Source organism: Pavona decussata, unplaced genomic scaffold (genome assembly GCF_977016875.1).
Source record: "Pavona decussata unplaced genomic scaffold, jaPavDecu1.1 SCAFFOLD_242, whole genome shotgun sequence".
NCBI lineage: Eukaryota > Metazoa > Cnidaria > Anthozoa > Scleractinia > Agariciidae > Pavona > Pavona decussata.
The window spans coordinates 43,896-71,761 of record NW_028145647.1 but is presented as its reverse complement, the minus strand read 5'-3'; the positions used below and the strand labels follow the sequence as shown (position 1 = coordinate 71,761).

At 37.3% G+C, this 27,866-nt stretch overlaps 1 protein-coding gene across 2 annotated transcripts; it reads right to left on the bottom strand.

Annotated features, from left to right (window-relative positions):
- On the bottom strand, positions 1-27,333 carry LOC146457476 (choline transporter-like protein 4). 2 transcript variants are annotated; one of them, XM_085091874.1, is made up of 29 exons: positions 27,244-27,333; positions 26,131-26,154; positions 21,216-21,264; positions 20,161-20,234; positions 19,832-19,882; positions 19,013-19,040; positions 18,720-18,819; positions 18,394-18,489; positions 17,684-17,747; positions 16,519-16,633; positions 16,184-16,226; positions 14,769-14,809; positions 14,173-14,223; positions 13,796-13,857; positions 13,023-13,148; positions 12,182-12,281; positions 11,219-11,311; positions 10,624-10,723; positions 10,354-10,418; positions 8,733-8,862; positions 8,102-8,148; positions 7,526-7,620; positions 6,546-6,585; positions 6,056-6,125; positions 5,726-5,799; positions 5,238-5,308; positions 4,448-4,527; positions 2,945-3,029; positions 1-1,763 (listed from the first exon to the last, which is right to left on the bottom strand). In XM_085091874.1, exons 1-29 carry the CDS (start codon positions 27,287-27,289, stop codon positions 1,636-1,638), a joined length of 2,148 nt encoding a protein of 715 aa, XP_084948000.1. In that variant the 5' UTR covers positions 27,290-27,333; the 3' UTR covers positions 1-1,635. The 2 variants fall into 2 exon arrangements, with proteins under 2 accessions (XP_084948000.1, XP_084948001.1); XM_085091875.1 differs by lacking the exons at positions 26,131-26,154; positions 27,244-27,333 and adding an exon at positions 24,169-24,420.
- Between the last annotated feature and the right edge of the window lie 533 nt (positions 27,334-27,866).

Genomic DNA, 27,866 nt, shown 5'->3' with positions numbered 1-27,866 from the left:
TTGGAAAAGAAGAACGAAAATATTTTATTCTTCCTTCGCCAGCGTATGCTTTGTACTTACTAAGAACAATTTTACATCATTGTATATTCATGCCGCAGACATTATAAAGATGGCAATTATTTTACAGACCATTAAATTAATGATTACCAGTATGAATCCAAATTCTGCTTTCAGACTTCATACAAAGCGTGTCCAATAGAATTAGAATGCAGAGTCTACTAAAAAAATTGAGATTCGTATTATGACAAGTTTGCGAAATTTAGATACCTTAAACTTAACACTCTCACTCGTTAATTTTAAAGTTTAAGAGCCCCAGTATCAAAAACTTGTGATTTGTGACACAATCTGAGCCTGCGCAGATGGCAACAATCTTCTTGCGGTAGCCCAGTATTGGGCGTAAACAAGCGACCAAGCCGCGAGGAGAATAGGCAGGAAGCGCCAAATCTATGCCTTAGCGCGAACAATCCCCTGCGCTAAGATCGATAGGAGGAATGAAATACCAAATTCCCTTTTGAAAAATAACGAAAACCGCACATAACGGCCTCACTTCAGGATCAGAAATAAGAAAGAACTTGAACTGCGCCAAAAAAAAAAAAAAGAAACAAGAATTTACCGCTCAGTAGCTTCATTAAGCCTACGAGAGCTGGCGCCTTTCCGCATCTTCGACGGGTGACACAAGAGCCGAAAAACGCGTCTGCTCTCGAAGGTGAGCTTTCATTTAAATACACACACGTTAGCATTTCATCTTTCATCCAGAGGTCGAGTTCAGGATTTTTTCCCAAGAAGCAAAAAGAAAAAACAAAAGTGCCAACGGCCCGGGAGCACGCAGCTCGCGCCGGACGGGGTCTCGTAGACCGGAAAAGGGAAGCGAAGGATTTGATCAAGTCCCGATTTCATCTAGACTAGAAAAGTTACGAATACATTAGAAAAGCGAGGATAAACGGCTTCACACCTGGGGTCTATTTCCAAACTATTTTCTTCCTTTAACCCTACCCCCCCCCCCCCCCCGCCCAACACTCCACCCCACCCCAACCCACGAACAAAGCTTACTATCTACTCAAGGATTCAAAACGTGCTGATTCGTTACAAACTGTGCAAGCAATAGGTAACTTGATGTCACAAGAAAGTAAATTTTAACGCTATAACGATGGGCAATGAAGTGAAAGATTTTTAGAATGTACCTGAAACACGCTCTATATTCCATTATTTAAAACACAAAAATCCCTACAATTTGCCACAGATGGTTGGATTGCATGTCGTTGTGTTTAACACAAAATGAACGGTTTTAAGTGGAGTGTCAAAAGTAATTGTCACGTTTCGAAACTTTGCTTTAATTTTACTTAAAACCAACCGTACCTGCAGAACGCAGGCGATTACCCGCGTTCGCTGCCGGTTACCAAGTAATGTGCTTCGAGTTCTGATTGGTTCATTGCGTTGTTCGCGTTTGTTTTGATTGGCCAGAGTACAATACAATACAATACAATCTATAACGATAAAATTGCTTGATCCAGTGAATGCTTTTGCTTAGATTTAACCACTAATTGAAAACCATTCTAACTAATAGTGCAAGTTATTAATTGGCATCAGCGTTAAGTGTGGAAGTAAGGAGAGCCGTCTGGTGTCCAGTCCACTCGCCTACTTCTTTCCGCCCTCTTCTGTTCCATCAGGCTGTGCGCGGTTCTCAACATGCAATATTTCCTTGAGCGAATCACTCATAAAGTACGGCTTCTCAGCGCTACCATCATTCATCTCAATGTCCTCCACTATAAACCAAGGTATCAAAGTTAGAATCTACCACAGACAAACTGTACACGGTGTGGCGGGTTCATAATGGCGAACCTCTGAGTGCATTGCGTAGGCAAACACTTTTACAAAGACATAACGGAGGTTTTCTCAACCAACCATTGTTCCAAGCAAAAACAAAAACAAAAAACCAAAAAATAGAAACTAGCAAACGGACTCCTAACAGTAAACAGAAACATCAGAAGCGGATTAAACTACACAAAGCATGAAATTCCCGGCGAAAGTCAAGTATCCATTTAACTTTTAACTGCAGACAAACTGAAATATCAATAAATTCTGTTGTTCCAAGTGCGTATGCTCGGCTCAACTAGCATTGGAATACATGTAAAACTTGGTGTTCGCGCGTAATTGAGTCATAAGAAAGGATTCCAAGCAAGCCGCGTACAAACAGAACAGTATTAAAGCAAGAGAAAACAAATCTGCATTCAACAACTTTCCGAAGTTAGTCACTTGGGACACGTTAACGTGAAGTTTAATTCGAGTTTAACTACTAACCAGTAAGCATTTTTCCCAGAGGATTTTTCCCTTTCAGTTTTGACTTCGACTTTTCTTAACCTTTAGCCTAAAACTTTAACGAGCGAGATCATAGTTCTTTGAGGGACTGGTTATGAAACCTTGCCATGAAAAGAATGGTGCTACAATTTATGTTGGAAGGGCCGCGACCGTGCACAATCCTCAGTTGAATATCTCAACAGGAACGTTTCTATTGGTCAGTTGCTCCAACACATTTCAAAATCTATTGTCGTATGTGCACTGTCAAGGCCAAAAATGCTAACATAAACATATAACAAAGAAGTTTGTCAGGCTTCATACCCATTGCCTTTCATTAACTATGGCCCAATGAAAACCTCTTTAACTTTTAATCGGGGATTGGCAATAATCGGCTTTCAAACAGCCGGGCCCTGCTGTGCATTTTAGTTACCCGTATATGTGCAGAGACATTTGTCAATAGGGCTGTAAAGGTGGTGGGGCACGGCCCACTTATTCGGCTCCTCGAGGTGTTTGTTTGAAGTCTGCGCCAAGACGCCATGCCTCTATTTGTTTCCTACATTTTCACGCAAGCCGGCCGTTTCTTAAGAATTTTAGTAGTCTGAGTTATTTTGGATTAAAACTGGGAAGCTAAGGATGAGCTGATACTTACAGAAGCACAGGAATATGGTGTCTATGGCCATATCATACACATCAAAGAACAGGACTGACACTGCGTACGCAAATATCACCATGGCCTAAGGGATAGAAAAATACCCTCGTTACAACAACGCTTGATAAAACCAGCTTGATATACCAGAAGGTATAATTCCAAATAGTTAGTCTACTCATGTCGCTGTGATTTCAAAAAATCATTTGTGTAAAAGACTACCGGCGCTTTAAAGGCGATATGAAAAAGTTCGGCAGATGAAAAAAGCGTTGGAGATGCGCCAAATGCAAAGTTCCTTGAAGGACCATCAACTGAATGTAGCTTTTCTGACATTGTATATATGCGCTCTACTCTCACTCCTATTCAACAGCAGAGAAAGTAGCCGCAAGGAAGTTTGCAGAGACGGATTAAAATCGCACTTATGGACGCTGCAAAATCACATCAAAACTCCTTTGAGTAAACGGCCCTTAAGGTGACCCGGGACCTTCAGAGGTGTCTCGCGTTTAAGCGATGTAGCGCGTCCAGTTTAAACTGTAGATACCTAAACCCGCATATCAAATTAAAGCTTATAGAGCTGACTATCGAACCATGCCAAGAATTTTGAAATAAAATGAATTGTCGAATTTTTCACGACCTCTAATTGCGAGCGTCCGAATCACCTTTTTAAAGCTACAAGTCTAAGTGAATTTTGTTTTTTGCTAATTTAATTTGCTCCTCAGTTTCCTGACCCAAAGCGCTAAAAAAACGTGTCTGCGTTTTGCCATATTAAATCGCAGTGAAAAGTTATAGAGCATTTTCGAAATAGGATGAAAAAAATGTGGAGTAATCGTACAAAAATCACTCTCGGAGAAAAAATATTTCGAAAGAAAAAATTCGCAGACACGTTTTTGTTGTTTATATGTTGAACTAGCTACTGTCCAAATTTGAAGGCAAACGAACAAATTCCTTTTGAGTTTTAGCTCTTTGAAGTGGCTCCTCCAAGTGAAAAAAATTTATTCGAGAAAACAGCGCTAAAAATTCGGCAATTCATTTTATTTCAAAATTCTTGGTTTAGTTGGATAGCCAGCTCTATAATCTTTAATTTGATATAAGGGTTCAGGTATCTACAGTTTAAACCGGACGCACTACATCGCTTGGACGCGAGACACCTCTGAAGGTCCCTTGTAACCTTAAGTTGGCCTGCGAACGTAGACGTATTCCCGGCTGTCGCTTCTCTCCGCCGTTATTTTTCGGCAGAGAGAAGCGACAGCCGGAAATACGTCTGCGTTCGCAGGCTACCCTAAGTTAGCAAACGAGAAACAGTCAAAACAAAGCGTAAATGAACAAGGATTACAAAAGATGACTAGCATAAAAACAACTACCACGGATTTAAACGGACCAAAACTCAAAATATAGATACACTCTATATTTTTCAACTACCCTACCCGTGAAGAAATTTTACAAAATATAAACGACTTTGCATTAAGACGAAAGATTCAAGGACTCTACTCATTGAAAAGAACTCACGATTGTTGGCACGACATCATATCGAAGAGTGGTTGGGTCGTCGGTGTTGATTTTATCAAACCAGAAGAAACTTGCCACCGCTGGAAGTAAAAACCATTGAAATAGACGAAAATTAAAGCTTATCTCACAAAGTACTTTTGATACGTTTTCGCCTATTGTCCACACTAAAATGATCGAAAACGCTGATGCGTGAGAAAGGAGGCTTTCGAAAACGGTTTCAAAAGTGAAGACTTTTGGAAACGCTCCGTTTCTAGCGTGGACAGGTGAAACCGGAGACTTGTGTTAAGCGTCGCATGCCATCGGTTCCAGTCCAAATCGGAGCATCTATCCAAAATGGCGGACGATCTGTGTGATGTTAACACATGCGCAATCCCAGGTCCCAGTCGTTTCATCATTTTCGAGCGTTTTAGTGTGAATAGGTGAAAACGATACAAAAACGCGTGTGGATAATATTTTCCTTAGTTTCTGATGAAAACGGAGACGTTTCAAAACGCATCAGTGTGGATGGGACATAAGCACACTGCAAGGACCACAATAAGGCCGAACATAAATGCTTTCTGTTTCGCACAACCGTAACATTTATTGAGGAAGCGAAACTGTCTAAAAGAATATACAAACGTTTCTGGAGCGTTTTCAGAAACATTTCGTTCCCAAAACAAACTTTGTGCTCGCGAGAAACCGGAGAATATACAGAATTATTTTAATGATGGCGGGGATCCTTAACGCAACGTTCTCCAACTGCACACAGACTGAATGGGTATGCCGTGCCATCACCAATCAGTTAACTCACCCACAATTCCAACAACCAGAAGTTTGCCCATGAATAACAAGAATGTCGTCACGCTGTTGACTGCTACTACCCTGTTAACAGAAGAAAGTTACTATAAGGTTTAACTTTTTACAACAAATCAGGTTCAAAAACAAAACTGGCACTTACGGGCGTTAAACCACATTTGCCGTTGGTTGCACTTTTTCCTACAGCCGGCGCTTGTTGCACTTTTTTCCCGCGCTCGGTACAAGTTGCACAATTTGCCGCACATAGAACCGGTTACGCGTTTTCCCGCGCTTGGTACCAGTTCCACATTTTCCCGCGCTTGGAACTGGTTGCACGTTTTCCCGCGCTTGGCACCGGCCGCATATTTTTTCTTTGAAGTCCTGATTGGTTCATCGTGTCATTCGCGTTAGATGTGATAGTTTCAATTTTAGTTTTATGACATTCCCAGGAAAACGTCTGAAGAATACTACCAAGGTAAGAGTAAACAAAGACAGCACTCTCACCTCAGGACATTTTCCAGCAGCAGCATAAAAGCCTCCTTTGCAGCACCACAGAAATTCTTCCCGTGAATGGCAATCTGAAATTTGAAGGAACACACTTTAAATGAAGCATGAGGCATAGCCCGTATGAATCACATTCCTTCGTGGGAGTGACCGTCCAATGAGAATTGAGGATAACTTCTGGAAAACCAGGTTAAGTTCAACTCTCCTCTGGATTTGGTTTCCCGAATTTTTATCCTTAGTCGCTTCAGCAAGCTATGCTAATAAATAAATAGGCACAGTTTGCGCTCCATGAAACTTGTTCTCGTTATTGACAAAACATCGGCTTCTTACCACAATGTAAGCATTCTTGTTGAGGAATTTGAGGCACTTCTCTAAACACCAGAAACAACACTTGCAACAGCTGAAAAACAAATCACACTTGTAAATCAATTTCCAATAAAATCAGCCCTAGTCAGAAGTGAGTTGAACAAGCAATACAGGGAGCACTGAGAGATGCCGCAGTGGTGAGAGCACTTACCTCCCACCAATGTGGCCCTGGTTCGATTCCAGGACTTGGCGTCATATGAAGGTTGAGTTTGTCGTTGGTTCTCGTCCTTGCTCCGACAGGTTTTTCTCCGGGTACTCCGGTTTTCCCCTCTCCTCAAAAACCAACATTTCCAAATTCCAATTCGATCTGGATTACTGTTCAAGCGCTTTATCATGAGCCTCTGGCTCGGGAGATCGTGGAAAGCACTCCCCGTGCTATTGACATTAAATTGCTATTGAATTGCTATTAAGTGCTATTGAATTTATTTTATTTTATTATTTTATTTATACTTACCACAAGATGAACTTGACAGCCTTGTTATCCTGGCCATACTCTAAAGATAAAGTGAAAGGGAATTTTAATCGCCTACAAAACATTATTTATTAAACTCCGTTACAATTTCAGTTTTTACGCCAGTTGTAAAGAAAGCTATGACTTGGTTCAATTCAAAAGAAAGTGGCAAAATTGCAAAGGATGACCTTAAGTTATTACTGGAAACTATTACGAATGCAAACTACGTTTTTCTCTATTTTTTGTTTGGTTTTGTTTCCCACTGCGTGAAATTTGATGTCCTAATAAAGAGAAACTATTCAACGACAAAAATCCTTCCAACTACTGACGTGAACTGATCAACCTTCCAAAATAGTGAGATGAATCTTTTGGAAATCGTTCTGCAAAAAGATGATTTTATTTTTAAATAATTAAGAAAAAACTACCAAGAATTCACATTTAAAATATTTTCCACGTTTCCCGAGTTTATTGACTCAACTTCAAAAACTCATTAATAATTCATAATCCCATTGACCAATCAAATGGTCGCTAAAACATTACGTGCAGTGGTTTTAAAACCCGATAAACCCTCCTCCTTATTAGTATGCAGTGTTTAATGTTTTTCTGGTATGCTAATTTCCAACGTTCACAAAAGCATCATTGTTATAAACTCTCTTGACACACGCTTTTCCCGGAATGTTTTTGAAGCCGTTCAAAAAACTCGCAGCACGTGTTCTATCGGGTCTAAATCCTGATAAAACACTGCTGCTCGTGTTTTAAACATTACTTAAAATATTTTCCACGTTTCCCGAGTTTATTGACTCAATGTGGAGCATATACAAGTGTTACTGTTTTGATGGGGAGTTTTAATTTTAATGAAGACTTTTAGCAATCATAGCGCATTAACTAACGTTATTTTGCGAAGCCTACTGCAAAACCCTGGGCTTGGCAATCAGAGTATTTTATACATGACTGTCCTACAGGTTCATAAAATGAGTTAGCACCTTTAAGTTTATGGTCAATGTACTCCAAAACAGCTCTGATGAATTGGACAATGGCAATGATGGCTGCTCCAAAGGCCAAAGAACCAGTGTGGTATCTGAAAAACAATGTTTGTTTGTTTATTTTAAACAAGGGGAAGCTTTACAATGGGACATATTCTGCCTATTACGAAAAAACCTCCATGTACCTACAAATTTCACACAAATTCTTCTTTCAATGCAACTGAAATGTTGAAAGAAGTCAATACTTTTACTGCCACTTTGACCATTTCGATATTTAAACGTGCTTGGAAAAAAGACAATTTTTCAGTGTACCCATCGCGTTCGGGTATGTCCTAAAAAAAATGCGCCCCTGCTAATTTACACAAAGCAAACCTTAGTGTCAAATTCCTAAAAGCACCATATTAATATAGCGCATCTGCATACAGGTGAGTAAAAACAACATTCAAATTAAAAATCAGACAACAAAGAGCGACAACCCCCCCAAAAAAGGCTATCACAAGAGACAAACTGGGTCTCGAGAGACGAGTAGATCACCTTGAGAGAGGCTTCAAAACTATTAAACAACTTAAGGCTTACCTTAAAGTGCGCCAGAATGAGGACATGATAGGCAAACTTGGAACATCCTGTTAAAAAAGTGATATCATCAAGATGATCTTCCGAAAGAATACAGGATGTTCGCTCATACTAGAGTACGAGTAACGTCTTATTTCTATCTGAGATAGAGTAGGCGAAACATGCGCGAGAGCGTTTGCCTTTGTAACGTTTTGCTAATTTCACAAGAGAATGTACGCTATGTTACATGTTTACTGTAGAAGTATTTTAGGCGTGCTTGTAAGGCGTCTCTAGGGACTAGTAGGGTATTTAAGGTTTCAAAATCAGGTATCAATAATCGAAATGTCCGCTCCTAATGTTGTGTTTTGTGACTATTAAGATTAGTTACAAAATATTTTATAATCGTTTCAGTGTGATTAGAGTACAAGATAGTTTCGAGGGGCATAAGTGATGATTTCTGTTACCAAAAACAAAACAAAAATATAAAATATATCATTTTGTTTAAGTGTCAATGTATTTAGCGCAAAGCACTAATTGGGAACAAAAACGTTCAAAAACAGTTTTCCTTTTTTTCGTACGATATACGTTGATCCATAATTACTTTAAGCTTAAAAGGGTGACATTTCATTGTAAATAATACAGATCATTTACTTACGTCGGGTTTGTGGAAGGCAAAGTACCATGACGCAAATGCACCGGCCAGCACACACTGACCGAGAGCAATGATGAAGTTCATAATCCACAGCCAGCCAAAGATGTGGTAAATTTGCATGCGAAACAGGTGCCTGGGAATGGAAAGTATCAGCAGATCAGCCAGTGGGATTGAAATTTTTTAAAGCCAACATTGGGTATACAGGTTTAACTAAAACTTCAACTATATAAGGATACAATAACACAATTAATTTAAAACAACTAATCTGATCAAATTTCCCAGTTCAGAAACTACGGGGGGAATGGTACGAGTGAGGGATTATGGGATCGCTTAAGCCAGCGACACACTTGGCGATTTTATTCGGCGAAAATCGCCAAGTGTGCCCGGTGCAGCGATTGGCGTATAAAATCCCCGATATCTGGCATGTCAGATATCGGCGATTAAATTCGCCGGCATTCGTCAAGTGTGCACGTTCCGGCGATTTTTATACGGTCATTGCTGCGAATCGCCAGTAAAGCCAACCCATCAGGTTGGGCGATTTTATCATATGACTTCTCAAAACTGCCAAATCGCCGCGATCTGCGAAAAAAATCGCCAAGTGTGTCCGCATCAATCGGTGGCAAAACTCGCTTGCGATTTTCGCTGCCAATAAAATTCGCCGCGATCGGCGTATAAAATCGCCAGGTGTGTCGCTGGCTTTAGGTAGGCGGATGGAAATTGAGCCGATGGGTAAGTACATTTCTGGGCAGTCAGTTGTACAGGAAATTAATACTCTTTTAGGCTTAAACTATTTAACCAGAGCTACGCTACCCCGAGAAAATGCCGAAAAATGCACTTCTTCGTCGGCGCCATGTCCATCTGTCTACCCAAACGATCCCACAATCAATTCTTCCTACCAGTCTTCTCGCAGTTTCTGGAGTGGGGAATTTCAATGTATTAAGGACGGTGCCTTCTTTTGTTACTGCGCATACGTTCTGCGCATCTCGAGATACTCGGGTTTCCTATGGATGGTGCCTCCTAATGCAGGGATATTTTTGTGCGGTTTAAAACTAGGCGGAGAAAGCAGAACTTAGCAAGTGCTCTTGGTATCAAAAAGGAAAATTGGGGGTAACCATGCATTTTTCAGGGGTAATAAAGCTTCAATTTGGAATAAACGCCATACATTACTTTGCATTCTGCTGTATTATTGTTTTTATTGTTATTATTATTATCATCATTATCATCATCATCATCATCATCATCATCATTATTATTGTTATTGTTGCTTAATTATCTCTGAAAAATGCGTGGTTAGCCCTAATTTTCTTACTGAATTTCAATAGCCCTTACTGAGATCTGCTTTCCCCGCATAGTCATAAATCATGCAAAAAAATACTTCTTTATTAGTAGGGACCGTACTTAAATTTAGAAAAAAACGTTTAAATAAAAGGGTTTAAACACTAGTTTTAAAAGTATTTAAGGACTTAAAAGACGTCAATTCTCACGCTTACAGAACTACATCCTTATACATTAAGACAAAACTTTCAATATTTTCCAGAGTAATTACAAAATTGAAACCGCTCTAAGGACTACTTAAATATATAAAGGGCACCTTCGATATTGCCAAAAACTGACAATGACTTACACATTCTCTTTCAGCCCCGCCAGAACACAGCTTGCAGAGGTATTCGAATACGTTGTTTCAAATTTCTACAAGCAAAACAGAACAACAGTCTGACAAAACCAAATATGTGAAGCTGTTATTTTAAGTTTAGCAACTGCATTGAGCGCACCTAATATACAGTAGGATACAACAAACACAACCTGGTACCCAAAATTGTAGCCCCCGAAAGTAACTTTCAGGGTTGTTACTCGGAAATTCTATTGCCAAGTAAGTGACAGATTCCCTGTTTACCTGTGGGTCACAGTCTGACTGGTTGGTTAGGTTGTATGGGTCACCGTTAGCGGGAACATCAATCACTTTGTACTCTGGAGTACCATTGGTTACAAGATAGCTACACAGCAGTTAAGGTAAGATAACTTACTACATCCAACAATTCGTTAACTACGTTTAAAACTAGTCTTCTCCAATTTTATCTGTCTTTGTAAGAAACTTACAGTCCCCCGTTTCGATAATTAAAATAATTGTTTTTAATTGTCTAGTAAAACATACTTTTCCAAATACCCTTCTATTGCTTGTAATTTTAGATTAACTTACCGTGAGGGAGTTAGGTTGCAATTGGGATGAAAGTTCCGTTCTTTTCTCCTGCCACCCCCACCCCCCCCCCCCCCCCATTTACGTTTGGCCTATTTGCTATTTATTTATAAGTTGAATTTTGTTATTATCTCCATTATCATCGTAATTGTTGTGGCAAATAAATCTCTCCCTTAAATCTCTCTCATGATTCTCTTACTACCAGATGTCTTTTCGCTTTTTAACAATGGAAAAATGTCTTTGCATTTGCATTGTCAAAAATAAACATTATATGTAGTTCATATCTAAAGGATACACCTCAATTCCAATAAACCAGGCGAACAGAGCAAGCTGCAAAAGCCAGGGAATGATTGGGAAAAACAAAGATGTCTTGATTGCAGCAACGGCCCTTCAAATAAACAAAAACATACCATCAATAGCTTTAATTGAAAGTTGGAATAGAGCAGTTCTGTTACTAAATTACTAGAAAATACAATGATTAATTTGCCGGGTAAATTTAGGCCATTCAATTCTCCACCATAAGGAGACTGAAATTAAAACAAGTGGACAGAACAACATGTGGGGTGGAAAAAATGGGCGTAAATTACACAGTCTAACAGGGGCTACATGTGAGATTTGTTTGTTCTTCTCCTTGTGCTTCCAAACAACAACAACCTTTATTTAAACACGACCGCAGTTAAAGCAACAGAATTGCTTATGAGGTCGGGTACCTAACTGAAGTTTTAAAACATGCATTAAAATTAAATATAACAAATACATACATAATCTTAACACATTAATAAAACTTAAAATCCGTTAAGCTATTTCTTTGCGTTTGAATCATAGTAACTATGTTTGAATCGAGGTTGTATTGAAGGCTAATTCTTTGATATAATCGTCCTTCTGACCTTGCCATAAAATAGCTTGAAACTGTCAGTATGTTAACTGGATGCAATGTTCCATGGTACAGCACAATTGATAGAGTACAGTAGTTGATCGAGTTTTTCATATACATGTACGAACAAAATCCCTTCCAAGTACCTTCACTGGATAATTTGAATTATGTATGTCTACAGTTATTTAGCAGAAGTGAAAATCAGGAGGAAAACAAAACATTCTGATCCTGAGTCAATTGCAATTTCACTCTTGTAAGTCTGGTTTTTTTTGTTTTTTTGGGGGTTTTTTTTATCTCCACTAATTGCTCCAGTCCCAATTTCAATTCCATCATTGGGGCATGAACATATAATATAGCTGGTTGCATGTGAACGTTTATACATACTTGCTGGCTTCCTTGATCATTTGTATGGCAATCTGAATTCTTTTACGCAAGACCAAGACAATCAGAAAAAGAATGACCAATAGAATGGTCAAAAAAATACCTGTGAACAAATCAAACACCAATCACTGTCACAGAATCAGAAGATAAAAGTACATATGAGTTGTATTATTGGTTGGATCTAAGCATGAACAAGTTCAATGCATGAACCACTAAAAACCATGCAATTCTAAATCAGTTGAAAACATGACATAACATTGTATCAGCTTGGTTATACACCAGTTCCTCCAATTTCTTCAAAATGGCACTTACGTTTCTCCGATGATGCAATTTTGAAGAATTTGTAGATCCCAACCTTAAAAATCGCGCACTCCATTAACAAACTGACTGTTCTCGCCAGCCAGTTCTCGCTAATGGAAAGCACCCTGAAAATTACTTTGGTGAGAGTCTCTTGGTTTAAATATTGCTATTGCTATCAGAAATGGAATGAGTTGTCAATTGAAAACACATGAAGTTTCATTGATATCTACATGTAACTCATGAACTGAAGTGAACTTTAGTGCTCCAAGAGAGCTAATTTGCTAGCAACTAAAGTATAAAACCATGAGCACTTGACTGTGGCAAAAATAAATCTTTTGAGCATTAAAAGAAATTTCTAAGTTTAATTCTGGTCAAGTGAAGCCTTCACTTTCACTTACAAGAACACATGTACAGGCTTTGTTTTGTAGAGGGAGCATAAACATTAAATTTGCACCTTTCAATGGATAACTAAAATTATAATTTATTAATTTACTATATGCACTTGCTAATGTACCTAATTTTTTTCAAAAGACCTGTCACTTACCCAAACCAAGCCAGGTTTCCTTGGATTTTGTGTAAGAGTCCAGATCAAAAGTGAATTTTAGTTCAAACTCTTGGCTAGTGCCAGAGTCTTCTAGGAACTTGTACTTGCTATAGCAATAGTACATGCCTAAAGACAGACAACATAACAGTATATTTAACAATTATCCTATGAAATAGTGCAGAATATAAGCTGATACTTAACAGACGAGGCTGTAGGCAGAGTGGGCAAAAAGCAGGAGATATTTCACAAGATTGAGCAGGATAATCGTTTTACTATTCAACACATTGTTAAAAAAGCGCAGTTTTATTGCAGAAAAGCTGGAGACTATCTTTATGCTGCCATTTCTCTCCCTGACCCACAAAATTATGCATAACGCAGGATATCTGTTGACTACGGATGGCAAATATCCAGTGCACTATGACCACATTTCCGTAGTGTTACAATTTGCTGAATAATAAAGTGGACAGTATAGTAATCACCATTTATCATCACCAAATATGTAGTAAAAACCCATTGTGCTGCAAGTTCTCCATTCAAAATGTCAAGAGCACTGAAGCTACAAAAATGAAATTGTAATACCAGAACTGCTTCCATTGTTGTTCAAAAATGGTAGAACTTACAATTTAGGATAGTTTGTTCATTAGTGGGGCATCAATACAGCACACTGCTGGAACCATACCCTTTAAAGTCATGACCATCAGCTCCATAGCAGAGCATACACTGGCAGGACAACACTAAAAAGATCATGATGCATGTAAAGATAAAATATTTACCATAAATAATTAGAGCAAAGACAAGAAAGATGGTGAGCCAGACAAGCAGGAATGTTATCCATCTGCAACACAAATTAAAGGAGTTTTAATTCCACAGATGACATTCACTATATATCTCTTTCATGTCCATTCAGTTAGTCCTTGAAGATGACAATATATGCCTCATATATCAGGGTACAAAAACACAAAGTAGGCCAAATTAATAGAGAGGTGATCACTGTTATGGGAAGGTATTTGTTTAAAGATGCAACAGTTAAATTCTTTCAAATATCGAAGAGTGGTAGGAGAATTTGGTCCCACCTAGCCAAGGGCTCCATAGGATCAGAGAAGACTTCACCTTCAAAAAAACACTAATATCAAAAAAGTTCAAAAATTACCTTGTGATCAGAATGTAGACAAAAGCTAGCACCATGATGAGTACCATTCCACTAAAGACAGAAAAAAAACGCAACATGATAAAATATATTAAAATAAATGTAAACCTCAAAGCAATTTAACATTATTTAATATTGGGTGAAAACCAAGCACACTATACATGTAATAATTATAAATTATACTTGTAGCTACAAAGTTATATGAAAATCATATTGGGTCATTTTGTGCAGAAGAAAATGCCATTTGAGGTAAAATGAGAAGAAAAAAAATAGTTTTAAAGCCCCCTTGCATGTATCGATACACAGCAAATTTTCTTTGACAAAATTTCTGTAACAAAGTTTCTTTGCTAGTGTACAAGAGAAAATTTGCCAAAGTTCTTATGCTGTAGAATTGTTTTGACAGGCCTGAAAGGACTCCATTTGCTGGCTCTTACACCTCTTTCTAATATTACAAATGTCCAAATTAAATCACCAGTGCTTGGGAAAGGAGACTAGTGATAGAGAACTTGTTAATTCATGCACACTGCAAATCGATCATTTGCCACAGAAAGTTTGTCAAAGAAAATTTGCTGCATTGGCATGGGGCTTTTATAACTTACATTAAAAGCCAGTGCCACACAGCTCTCATATCCTCAAAAATCTGAGAATTAAAGAAATAAAACACTTTTTATTTTATTGTATGCATGTTTATAATACAGTAAGTGAAAGGCAGTTATTAATTTAAAATCATTATCAGATATGATGTCATATTTGTAATTATGTCACAATAATCATTGTTGGTGAGTGTTAGTGAGGCAACACATTACACTTTACAACAGCAGAAAAAATCCAAACTTTTTTGGATGTAAGATCAGAAGCATGTGGCTGCAGATGTTTGGTTTTATCCAGGATATCCACGCCTGAAATGACATCGCTTAAAATCGCATTTGGAAAGACACCTGACAGAGTTCTAATAGATTAACATTTTTCTTGGCCCATTGAGGCAGATGTGCATTCATGTCGCAGTATTCTTTTCCCGTTGAGGCAATAAATCTGACCATTGAGTTGAAATCTCTGTCCATTGAAATAAAAAGTTTGACCATTGAGTCATATCGTTCTGTCTGTTTAGCACTTACCAGCACTTACGGTACTTTTACATTAAAACTTTTAGTTTCATTTATGAAGTTGCTCAACATACAGACCTGAACAAATAACTATGTGTAGACTGTATTTACATGTACAGTGCAAAAGAGGAAGGCAAGAATGCTAGAATTATTTCTGAATGGATAAACACCAAGCCGTTTACAATAGTTGTGGTTTGATTAGCTTAAAAGATAAATTTTACTACTGATGGTAAAACCTTCTTTGAGGAACTCTTTCCATTAGAAAAATAAATTACAGTCAACTCATACATACTTTACATAATAAGTACATATTTTACTAACTTCATACATGTCCCGGGGGGGGGGGGGGGGGTACTCCCCTATATAAGGTAGATAGGTATGTGCCGCCCCAAAGGATATGGTTTTTGAGCCGTTTTGGTCTGAAAACGGGTATAGATTTTGACAATTACGGTCTGAAATCGGGTCGGGTTTTTGGGGCGGGGAACATTTACGAAAGCTTACAAACATATTTTTCTTCTCAGTACGTAACTGGAACGACTAACTGATAGCGAGAAAAAGAAATAGATAAACTATGTCATTCCATTTTACTTTTACTCCTTGCGTCAACTTCCGTTCGGCACTGATGCATAATTATCAGGTCTGAAAACGGGTATGAATTTTAGAGGTCAGGTCTGAAAACGGGTGTGGAAAATGGCATGTCAAGGTCTGAAATAGGGTCGGGATTTGAAGACCCGGGCAGCACACCCCCACCAAGAATTCCGAGGAGTGCCCCCCCCCCGGATACATGACTAAGCACTTCACATCTGTCATTATCAGTCGAATGAGGTCTATACTAAAATAATACCCAGGATTAATTTGCGGAAAACTGGTGCATACAAGAAAATTACAATTGAATATAAAATGTAACTTACTGTCATTCCAAAATTTTGGGCATTCAAAAGGAACTGCAGCCCCCTATAGGAGAAAAAATAGTTTGTCAGAAAGAATAGAAAATATGAATTATACTTAATCTTATAAATGAATAATGCTAGGATTTGAATGAATGTCAATGAGTGGTATAAGTAAATGAAATGAGATGCTATGTTTTTAACCTGGTGAATGAATAGTTTTCTTTTTCCGAGTATGCCTGTGCCACAGACTGACTTTGCACATATTTAGACCAAAATATTAACTAGCTGGCATGGGTTAAAAATTCACAGCCGACAACTATTTTAGGTATAAAATTGAAAAGAACAGGTTTAATTACTTCAATCCTCCTTCAATAATTGCTTTCGTCATATTATTTCCAGCTGCATCTTGTAAGACGGTGCCATTTTCACTCAGCAAATCACCCACTAAAGTTGGTATGCATCGATACAGCACTGAAAACAGATAAATGCACCATCGTCATGTGGATTCAAACATTATTTAGAACTTTCTTGTATGTGAACAATCCAAGCCATTCTCAGTTAAATTTATCTCTTCTCCTCAGGCAGCTTTGGTTCAATTGGGGAGCAGCTAGGGGGGAGTTGTTCAAAGCCCACTTGCATGTAAGTTAATCCCAGATTAATGTGGACTTTGATTCAAGCTTAATGACATCAATAAAGTTTCTTCCAAAAGATTTTTGTCTCGTATTTCTGACTCAGACTTTTCTTCAACATAGCTTTAAGTGATATTATAAGCCTTTAAAAACATTTTGTAACAAGCGAGATGAAAACATTGGATAACTCTTAACTGGGGATTACATGTAGCATTAATCGGCTTTCGAACATCCGGGCACAAAGGGTCAGAGAAATGGTGAGAACAATAATTTGCCAACAAGTCACACTGGTAATAACTTACAGTACTTGGTTTGCTACAATATTACCCTTGCTCAAAGGATTATCTTTTACAGTGTAGGTCCTTCAGTTCTCCTTCCTATACCACACTGAATAGCAACTGTGTGTTTTTGGCTGTTTGACCACATGGAAATTGAGAGCGAAAAAATGGAGGAGAGGAGGGGAGGGGAGGAGAAGGAAACCCTGGGGTTTGCCTGCAAACATTTCCCCCCTCTCTCCTCCCCTCCCTTTTTTGCACTTGCACCATTTTGTGCGCACGCAAAATATAGAAAGTGGCCTTTCAGTGTAGGAACCTCCACAGAAACGCTTGCTTCACAGGTTATCATACATGCCTAAAGATCAGATAGTACATGATGTGGATTTCCCAGAACTCTAAATTTCATGACTTTATTCCATTTTATTTAATCACTCCATCAAATAAAACTGTTTTTGACCAAAAGGTTTGTTTAGGGACATTGAGAAAACATCTCAAAATTGAGATTTATTCTCAATGTCCCAAAACAAATCCTGGGGTAATTCAGCCATCTTTATGCTTACCTATTTTAAAGCAGACATACATATCAAATGCCATTTATTGATCAATTTCACACAAACCTGGCTCTGAGACCAAATAATATGGAGCACACTTTCCATGACGTACCATTTTTACCTTGGTATTCTACAAAAATAATCATTCAAACTTATTTGAGTATATACATGTATATAGTATATGCATGCAAAAAATACTTTTTAGACAGTCATATTTAAAGTAAAATATTTATTAATTATAATAATTATTTGTTACAACTTGCTAAAAACCTGAAAACAAAATAATGGAAGTGAACTATTGTTTGAAACTTGCCAAGGATGATGCTTATGAGGGATGGCTGTTCCACAATATCACTCCACTACCTTCACTAGTCAGCCAATTAAGGCTCCTTCCATTATTTTAATAGTTAACAGTTCAGGGAAGTGGCGTATAATTACTTCATACATGTAATGTATACTGTGGGGTTTCAATCCTTATTTTGAAACCATTTTGTTCATAAAAATATATAATTTTATCAAATGTACATGCGTGGATTACCAAAGCTAGGTCAGGACACACTAGGGGGCTTGCAGCTAGTCTTGTTTTCAGTTCATTTTAGTTTCAATTAGTTTATTTCACATATGCCTCTATCATAAAGAGATTGTCATGATTAATTCTTCACAATAATAATATTGTTAAACTTAATTAAATTATTTGTTTCAGTTTTGCTTGTTTTACACACTCTCAGATATAAAATGTAATACGCATTTAATTGAAAATAAAATATTCTACAAACCTCAGTTACAGTCTCTGTACCCTCTTTACACACCATGTCACTTGGTTCTCGATTAAATCCCACCTCATTTTTAGTGGGACATTTGGAGACACAAACCTAAAAAAAAAATGGATATTTACACGTTAGAGTTTATTAAAATCACAGATAGGATAACAAGTTAGAATTACTGAACAGCAGATTTCCTGAAGTTGAGTGTGACCAATTAAAAGTAATTCACTTAATTTGCTTTTGTTCTGATTTATTGCATTGTGATAAATTGACAGCATCTTGGGACTAGGGTGGGAAAGAAAAGAGTCTTTTTGGAACCTTATTCTGGATGGCATTACCTGTGGTGTTGGACATGAAGGAATGCTGACAAACTGAGTAAAGTCTCCGCCCTTAGTGATACAAGTACTGATGTCAAAGAAGAGAAGGTATTTCTTATCCCTGAAAAATACAGTTTAAAAGAGTAACGTCAGTCCAGTGTCAAACAAATTTTTATTTGCAATGAAAGTGCAAGAGTCCAAAGAAACTGTGATAAACAGTCAAGCACATTAGAATCGAATACTTATAAATACCACAACCATGTAGTTGTTTGTGATTACATTTTACAATTATATAAATTGACTTGTTTACGTACTGATAATCACCCTTCCCACAAGTGTTTCCTGCAATGTAATGATAACAGAATTCATTTAGTTTTGTTCAATAAAATTTAATATTTAATGAAAAAACTTTAAAAGAATGTTTAAACTAGTATACATGTACATATTTGGAAAAGATTTGGAAAAGCTAAATACATACACCAATTTAGAAATAGTCAGGCCCATTGGCCTAATTTGAAAAAGGAAAGTGAGTGACCAGATGAAAATCTGCACGATTTATTAAAATCTGTGGAACTGCTACAGATTTTTTAATCACGCTGATGTTCACCACAGTCACTACAGCAAAAGAGAAAGAAAAGGGTTAACAAATTGTGACAAGTAAATTTACCCGAGCAATTGAACCTACAAATTAGGCTGTTAATATTATTGGTACACGTTACAAATAAAATTACAATCAGTGTTAACTTGAGCCTGCATCACACCTGACTACTATTAATCCAATATACATGTAGTATATAGTATATAGTAATTAATATATTATTATTAATAGTAATATATATATATAATAATAATAATATATATCATTATTATTATTATACTATATACACTGTAGCCTACACTGTACATGACTCAAGATCAACAGACTATTGGAAATTATATAATAAATATAAGCTCTGACTGAACCCACTGTGATATGGTTAATAATAATCAGTCTGTAGCTGTAGTTATTTTATTAGTAATAATTTGTATATCAATCTCAACCACAACATGAAAACGTTGAAGTCTGACAGTTCAATTTACAAATTATTACTCATACCTGCACTTCCTTGCTTTTATTAATAATATTTAATTACCTTTAGAATCAGTTGGTAACAGGAGTCTATCAGGATCTCCTTCCTTGAAAGCTTAATAATTGAAAAAATAAAAGTAGAGTTACTTGCTGACAAGAACAGTCACACTGATTACTACATCCTTAGTTTTGTACATTCATACGTTACTTGTAGACTAAAAATTCATTTTTTTGTAAATTATCACCAAATGCATGCACGCACAGGTGCATTAATAAAAAAAACACAGTTAATCATAAAAGTTTATTCATTTTGTAAATTTTGATCAGAGCATGAAACTAAAAAAAATAAACTAACAAAATAATAATATTCACATGACATCTAATGTGACTTACCTATTACACCAACAACTATCATACCAACAATATAGGCTACGAACAAAATACAGCAGGGAATATCTGTGCATGACCTGCAGTAACAAATCAAACAACTAGTATTAACAGATATGGTGACCAACCAGCTATGGTTATTGTCAGCAACAATTTTTTTTTTTTTTTTGGTTGGGGGGGGGGGGGGGGGGAGTGTTGGTCATATGCCCCATACTTCATTGCATAAACGTTCTGCTCAGCCAAATTTAATTCTTCAGCCAATATCTAGCTGAACTATTTTAAACCATGTACTGTAATTTGCTTGTCAATGACTGCTTTCTTTTGTTCACAACTAACATTTGCTTTGCTTTGCCTTGCCTGGCTTGGTTCAGTCTCACACACAAAAGAAATCAGTTGAACATCGGCACCCCTTTTGTAGAGGTTGCTTGCATTTTGTAGAAAAGAAATATTAAGTTTTTTCTTGTCTAGCTAATATTTTGCTCAACACTAAAATGCACAGCTAACTTTTGTACATGACAACCAGTCTCTGTGCTAAAATAGAGATTATTTGCATTAATTTCAATTTGACGGCAAAAAATGCAATTATGCCCCTCTTGCCCAAACCTTTCACCTAAATGAATCTTGTAGAAAATAAATAAATAAATAAATAAATAAATGATAAATGAGAATTTCAGTGGCACATCCACAGAGTGGCTATTCATCCACTGTTTCCAGGTGCTATTGGAATTTGGAAAATTATGTTGGTTTTTGTGGAGGGAGGAAAACTGGAGTACCCAGAGAGAAACCCTTGGAGCAGGAACGAGAACCAACAACAAACTCAACCCAGATATGGCGTTAACTCTGGGAATCAAACCCGGGCCACATTGATGCTCTCACCACTGCGCTAATCCCTGCTCCCTTTATCAAAATGATCTTCCCCAATTTTTGAAACAGTTCAACTAGCTGGCCAGAATTGTGCTCCAGTCCTTTTAATGAATTAACCAAGGAAAGCAATATTATTATTATTATTCTCCTTATAAATAAAACTGTTACATGTATTGTGGGTATACAAAGTTGTGTACCTGTTAGCAATGGGTCCTTTAAACTCAGGATCACGCTTCCTTTTCTTCCCTGAGAAAAATGAAAGGAAACAAAAGCTGACTCATTAAATTTATCAACTGAAAACAAAACTTTTATCCTCTCTAAGGCTCACATCAATTAACAAAATGAAAGTATTCAAACATTTATGTGGGTTCTTCCCCTGCCGTAACTGGAGGCTACCTTGTATGTTAACCTTTGAAAATATTGATAAATGTTGTTGTTACTGCAGCTGTTGTGGCTTGTGTTGCTGTTGTTGAAATGGATGTGTAGCTTACTCAGCTCAAGAAATCACTATTTCTATAACCAATAATTATCAACAAAGCTTTTTTTTATACAAGGTATGCCTTTCATATACATGCTCTTCAAGAGAACCATGTAATTTAGAAATAAAATTTAAAAATGTAAAACTAATCAACCATCAAAATTATATGTGTAAATATAAAAACTAACTGCAGTGCCAAAGAGGTCTAAAGAAACCCTATCCAGACCAGGCTTTTTTTACTGTGGCCACGAAGCCACCTCACCCATCCCCTGCCATAAACTTATGATTAACCCTGCAAGTATCACATACACCTACAACGATGACACTTGGAGGAATGATAGTACGTCCAAAAATCTATCCTATGAGGTTCACAATGGGAAGCGGAAGTGGAAATTATAGCATAATTTTCAAATAGCAGCCTTCATGGATCCGCCGTTTTGGGGTTTTGGATTTCCCCGAAAACTTCTGAAAAACCAATAAAACTGATTGAAAAAGTTATCGAAACATGAAAATTACTGTCAGTAATTTTTGTTCATTAAAAGCAGGAATATTCCTACTTTGGAAAAACAGATTGTCAAAATTTGGTTATCGTGATAACATCAAATTCAGTGAACACTAATCTAAGTCACTTTTATTGTTCCCAGACAAATCCCCCAACCCCCTCACAGTCTAGATAGGGCAAACAATCAAAAGTTGGCCTGAACGATCTCACAATTTGCATGACAGTATAATTACACCACTTTCATTCTGAACTATTTTAAGTCTAACAGCTGAGTTCTCCACCTGTCTCCAACAACTATTTCTATTATCTCTTATCTGAGATGAACAGAGATTGGTCGGATCATCCGTTAAGATGTAAAGCTTATTTAAGGGTCACACCTGACCTCTAAAAAAAATATTGTATGAACCCAACTAAACAAGGACTGCAAATTGGACAGGAAGGTGACATGCAAATGCCATGTCCAATCCAGACTACAGCTGCAGCATTGATCAAGGAACTCAAGGCAAATTCCTTAATAAATTCATGAAGAGAAAACAAAGGAAATTACTACCATGAAGGAGGTTTGGAAATATGATGTTAATTGTCATAAAATTTGGTGAACTTTTCCTTGAATTTCTCCAAAAATAATTAATGGTTTGAGAAGCTATATCAGACTTGAAAGAGTGTTTCATCCGGTCTCCAAATACCTCAAGTTGGTAAAAAATAAAACTTGGCTGAATCTCATTTTTCAACCCACTTCTCGGAGTTTGGAAATCGGATGAAACTCTTCCTCGTGTTTGATGTATAACTTAATTACAACATCTGATGAATCACCTATTTTTTATAGGGTTATTCTGCCATAATGATTAACAAAAACTACATGAGATGTGAATGAAATAAACCTAGAAGATAAACTTCGTGTTGGGGAAGTATAAAAGAAGCAAAGAAAAAAGATGTTTCAATGAATTTATTGATAAATTAGGCTAGTGCATTGATCAAAGAAATGTTTTGTTTATAACACTGACTTAATTAATGCCCCAGTTCTTTGAAAATGTACAAAAATTAATAAACTCCTGGAAATCATGTGCTCTCATTGCACTGACATCTAAAAATATCTTCCCCGCACTCTCATGTTTTTTTTTTTTTTAAGTGACTGACGTGATGGAAAAGAAACGTGACATGTTAAGTCCGTTCACTTAAATACATGAAACTTGAACAATAATATTACAACAATATTTTCAGTGCATCTTGTTAATATTCTATCAAATTACATCGTGCCATTTTAAACTAGGTGATTTGTGGACACCAAATACCGGTAACCCTGAAGAAAAGTTAATATCCTTTTAATTGCCCAATACGTAAATATGTAGCTAGCTTTTATAATACCGTGGTTTTTTTTTCTGTAGCGACGAGCGCGGAGGTCTTCTTTACAAAGCCGATATCGACAGCCAAGCTGTCATCTTTAAAGTATACAAAATGTTAGCTCTGAGCTGTTCTTCGCGAGAACAAACTTCAAAAAGAGGTAGAGCGCAACAAACATTACAATCATGTGTTTGCGGTCAAAATCCTCACCATCAAGAATTCATCACTTACCCCTGAGAGCCTGTGTTTTCTCCAGCGTATGTCGGGTGTAGTAACCTCTGCTCGCAGGATAATTCATTACAAGTCAGGTCATAGGAAACACACACGAAATATAACACCGACAAAATGATTTCTGCGTAGGGGCCTTTTTGGTTCGAAAAAATAAAAAAACAACAACCCGGCACGAAATCTAGCGTGCGATATACAACGAACTGTAAACAATATTTACTTTTTGAAGGGCGAACGGTTGATAGTTAGCGGAGACGATTCGCAACTGTATTTTTGCTTGTATTTATAACTGTCAAGGTTTAACCTGTTCTCTGATAATCTGATATAACTAGTTTGACGAAAGGCACCGACTTCCACATTTATCCAGCTTTCCAACGCTCAAATAGACTGGAACAGCAAACATCCAGCCTCACTGGGTAATCAGCAGTCGGCACAACATGGAGAATGTATTTGATGGCAATGCAAATAGATTCGGACCGCGGAAAATAACTGCGAAACTTTTTTCCATGTACTCGGCTATTCTACAGCTAAACTTCTTAGACAGATTTCATATTTCTTAATCTTTGCGGCAATTCTAACAGCAAAAAAATAAACCGCTTACCGTCTTCTTGCTCTACCATCTCCATGTTGCATGCAGTCGACAGATAAATCAAAATGCAAATAAGTTAACTTAAATTATTCAAAAATCATCAAGACCAAAATCTCTTGAGAAAACCAAAGGCTTGTTAGCTCCTTTCTTTTACGTGCTTCGATGAATTGTTCTTCTAATCCGGTTGTTGAAGTGTTCAAAAATATCCTGAACACATGACAATGACATGAAAACACATGTCTGTTGCAGGCTTTGTGCCAGGTGCGGCAAGTAGGCGAAGGCCTGGGAGCAAGATCTTACGTGACAGAACCGATAGCGTGACAGACTTACTACTTGCGAGGCCATAGCAGGGTACCGCCCATGGTACCGCCACACAAGAGCCATGTTGCCTATTGATAGTTTACAAAAGAGACCTAGACATCGGCCCGTACAACCCCCACCAAAAATGCTAACAAATATAAAAAATTAAAAAAAAAATGCAAAAACAAGAATGATAACATAATACCAGGAGTCATAATCATGATCAGGGATGCTCCTGATAATACATAAGAATGAAAAATTCAGTGACGAAACTAAATACTGTAACACCCTGGGCCGGACAGAAAATACTTTAACATCAAAAACTTCACAGGGTGTTACTTAACAGAGTAACGAAGTAACGAGAAAACGAAAAACGGCAAAAAAATTCCACAGGTTAAAAAATAATAATAATAATAATAATAATAATAATAATAATAATAATAATAAATAATAATAATAATAATGATGATGATGAAAGAAAAAACGGGTAACGGGAAACAAAATTCGACGGAAAAAACAAAAAATAGATTAGAAAAGAAAAATTTTAGAAAAGTAAATTAAATGTGAAGATTATTTTAATGTATTGTAGCGCGAACCACTTTTAATTTATTCACATTCTTTCGTAGCCCCGAAGCATGCGATAGACATGCGGTTACAAACCAAGAACTGCCGCCTTTTGACTGACAAATGCATGTGTACTTATTTTAGATATTGTAATTATTTTGTAATCGGACGACAAATAAAGAAAGAAAAAAAAAACAACCAAAATGACGACGATAGTGGCAGGAAAAACGCATAAATGAAGCAGCGAAGGAAAGAACGGCGACAAACAAACAAACAAACAATGTTTATGAGCTTACTTCTTCCGTAACCAAGGCTCCCTCGTTTTCAGTTATATTTGCTGGCGTAGCTGTCCGCTGTTAAACAAATCTATGCGATACAAGAGGAAGAAATCCTCTCAGGGGCTTACTTTTCATAACACCAGCTGTGATCGAGGAAGGACCCCAGGAGGAATTGGCCACGCGATATCTTTGTGAAGATATCTCAGATTCCTTTCCACGCGATCTACGTTGGCAATTTATGGTTAATTCATTTATTATTTATTTTTTGTTTTTCACGTCGAATTTTACTTCCCATTTTCGTTTTCTCTTTATTATTATTATTATTTTTTTTTTTTTTTTTTTTTTAACCTGTGGAATTTTTTTTCGTTTTCGCGTTACTCCGTTACTCGTTACTCGTTTCTGCGTTACTCTGTTTAGTAACACCCCGCTTCGCATCTCTGAGGAAACAGAAAAACAAAATGAAAATCTCTGACAGCCCGGGTAGGTTTAGCCTATTCATCGTGATATTAAAGAAAATTCATACATGCCAAGTTATGACAGTCAAAATTGTTTGCATCTGTGCGTGTAAGAGAGAAAACCGAATTCAATAACGGTCCAAAGCTGTCTGACATCTAAACATTTTGGGAAAAAACTGCAGATGTACAGAATAACATGTTACAATATATAAAACGGCAACTTGTTTATCTGTTGTGATCTGCTACAGTTCAGTTCAGAATCGACGTTTGTCTTTTCTACGGAAAACTGAAGGAAAGCCGTGATATTCGAACACAAAACAGCGACCGCTCACTCACGCCCCACCTTCCCATCCCCTTCTCCAAACCTTTGGACTTACCTTTGAGAAGCTCCAAATTTTCACCTACAAAAGAACAGAGTATTACAATGTATTATTACAGCAGCCAGCAATGCAGACAAAACAATTACACATAGTTTAATTGTCATACGACCACTCAAGTTTTTCCTGCTTGACACGCTTCAAGTGTTTACCAAATTTACATTCTTCGGTAAATTGACTAGTCGTTGTTCATTTCGCTCGTGAATGTTCAGTGCGACTGAAAATTTGTGCTACTTTTCAGCTGATTTTTTCCCATACTGATTCATTCCTATTGAAAGTAACTAAGCAGCTTTGACCCATTTAATGTGTGTTGATACTGAGAAACGTAAACCTCCAGAAAAAATGTTGCACTTTGCATACAGAATTCAAAGTGTGAATTTTAATCAAACTGCTTTACTTCTGCTCTGAGCATTAGTGGAGTAAAACTGTGTTCCGTCTCGAAACCAAAGATTCAACCATTAGCTTCGGGTTGTTAAGTCAATTATGTCATCCTGTAACAGTTGGCCGGATTTCAATGTTTTTTTCCAAATTTATGGCTTCGACTTAGCACCCCAACCGATTGGTTCTCGCGTCGCTCCAATCTCAGGTTTCGTACAACAATTTATGAAAACATTTTCCGATACAAGTTTAATTTGAGTCAGTATGTATTTTCTCCCGGCCTGTCAGTTCTTTCAAGCGACTTTTCTTGATTGCTCTTCTTTTTAAAATTTCAGAAATTTCCCGCATAACAAGATACTGTATTAAGTTTAATATGCAGATAATATCATTTCACTATCAGCCAACAAGAGAGAAATTGATAAATAATATCATTGTTCAAGTGTTAAATGTTCTGGTTTAAAAGTTAAAAGAGACGAATAATCATTTCACTTATTCACTACTTATTTAACGAGAAATACAAAATTTTCACTCGAGAAAGAGTAGAAAGCGAACTACCATGTACCGCCCGCAAGACTCAGACTGTGTATTGATCGACTAGACAGCCTTCATATAAATTATGTTCACAGTAAACGATTTTATCGCCATTCTCAAAACGTTGCAGGCATACTTCCTCTCTTGGAGGACACAGAGTAAAGATATTCAACTACAAAGCGCCTAAACTTAAACGGAACTTGCCTTTCGCTTCGTCGCCCACTTTGTTACCATTTGCTGAAGACGCCATCGCGTTCAGATTCCAAGATGTCACGACGAAAGGTCACGCGTTGGGATTTAAACACGGCAACACCGCATAAATTTACATAGTAAACAAAAACCCACCAATCGTTCAGAGGTTCTACCAAAATGATTTCAACCCGCTAAATAAAATGAACCCACTGAATGGTTCCGTTGTTTTTCCATAGACCTTTGCGTGATCTCTGTAAGACGATAATGCGACTCGCCCCTAAAAACGACAGCCTGGGAGGCCACGTCCCGCAGAAACTTTAGTTAATGTGAAATTAGCGGCGTTCCGCCCCGAAAACGAGCTGATACTAGACTGCAAGCAGTCCCTTTCTGGATAGTCGAGAGGTTGCGCGAAATAGCCGAGCGCGAAAAAACTGGAGCAAACGAGCGGAGGGGGGCTTGGGGAAAGGCGTGAAAAAGGGGAAAGGAAAGCTGATAAGCTGATACATATTTTCTGGACGTCTTTTGCTGGTTTTTGTTCCCACAGTTACAAGTACTCACTTTTTTCATTCATTGTACTTCACAATACCAGCCAATACTTTTTCCACCGTCCCGTGCGCCTTGGCCTTGTAGTCTTT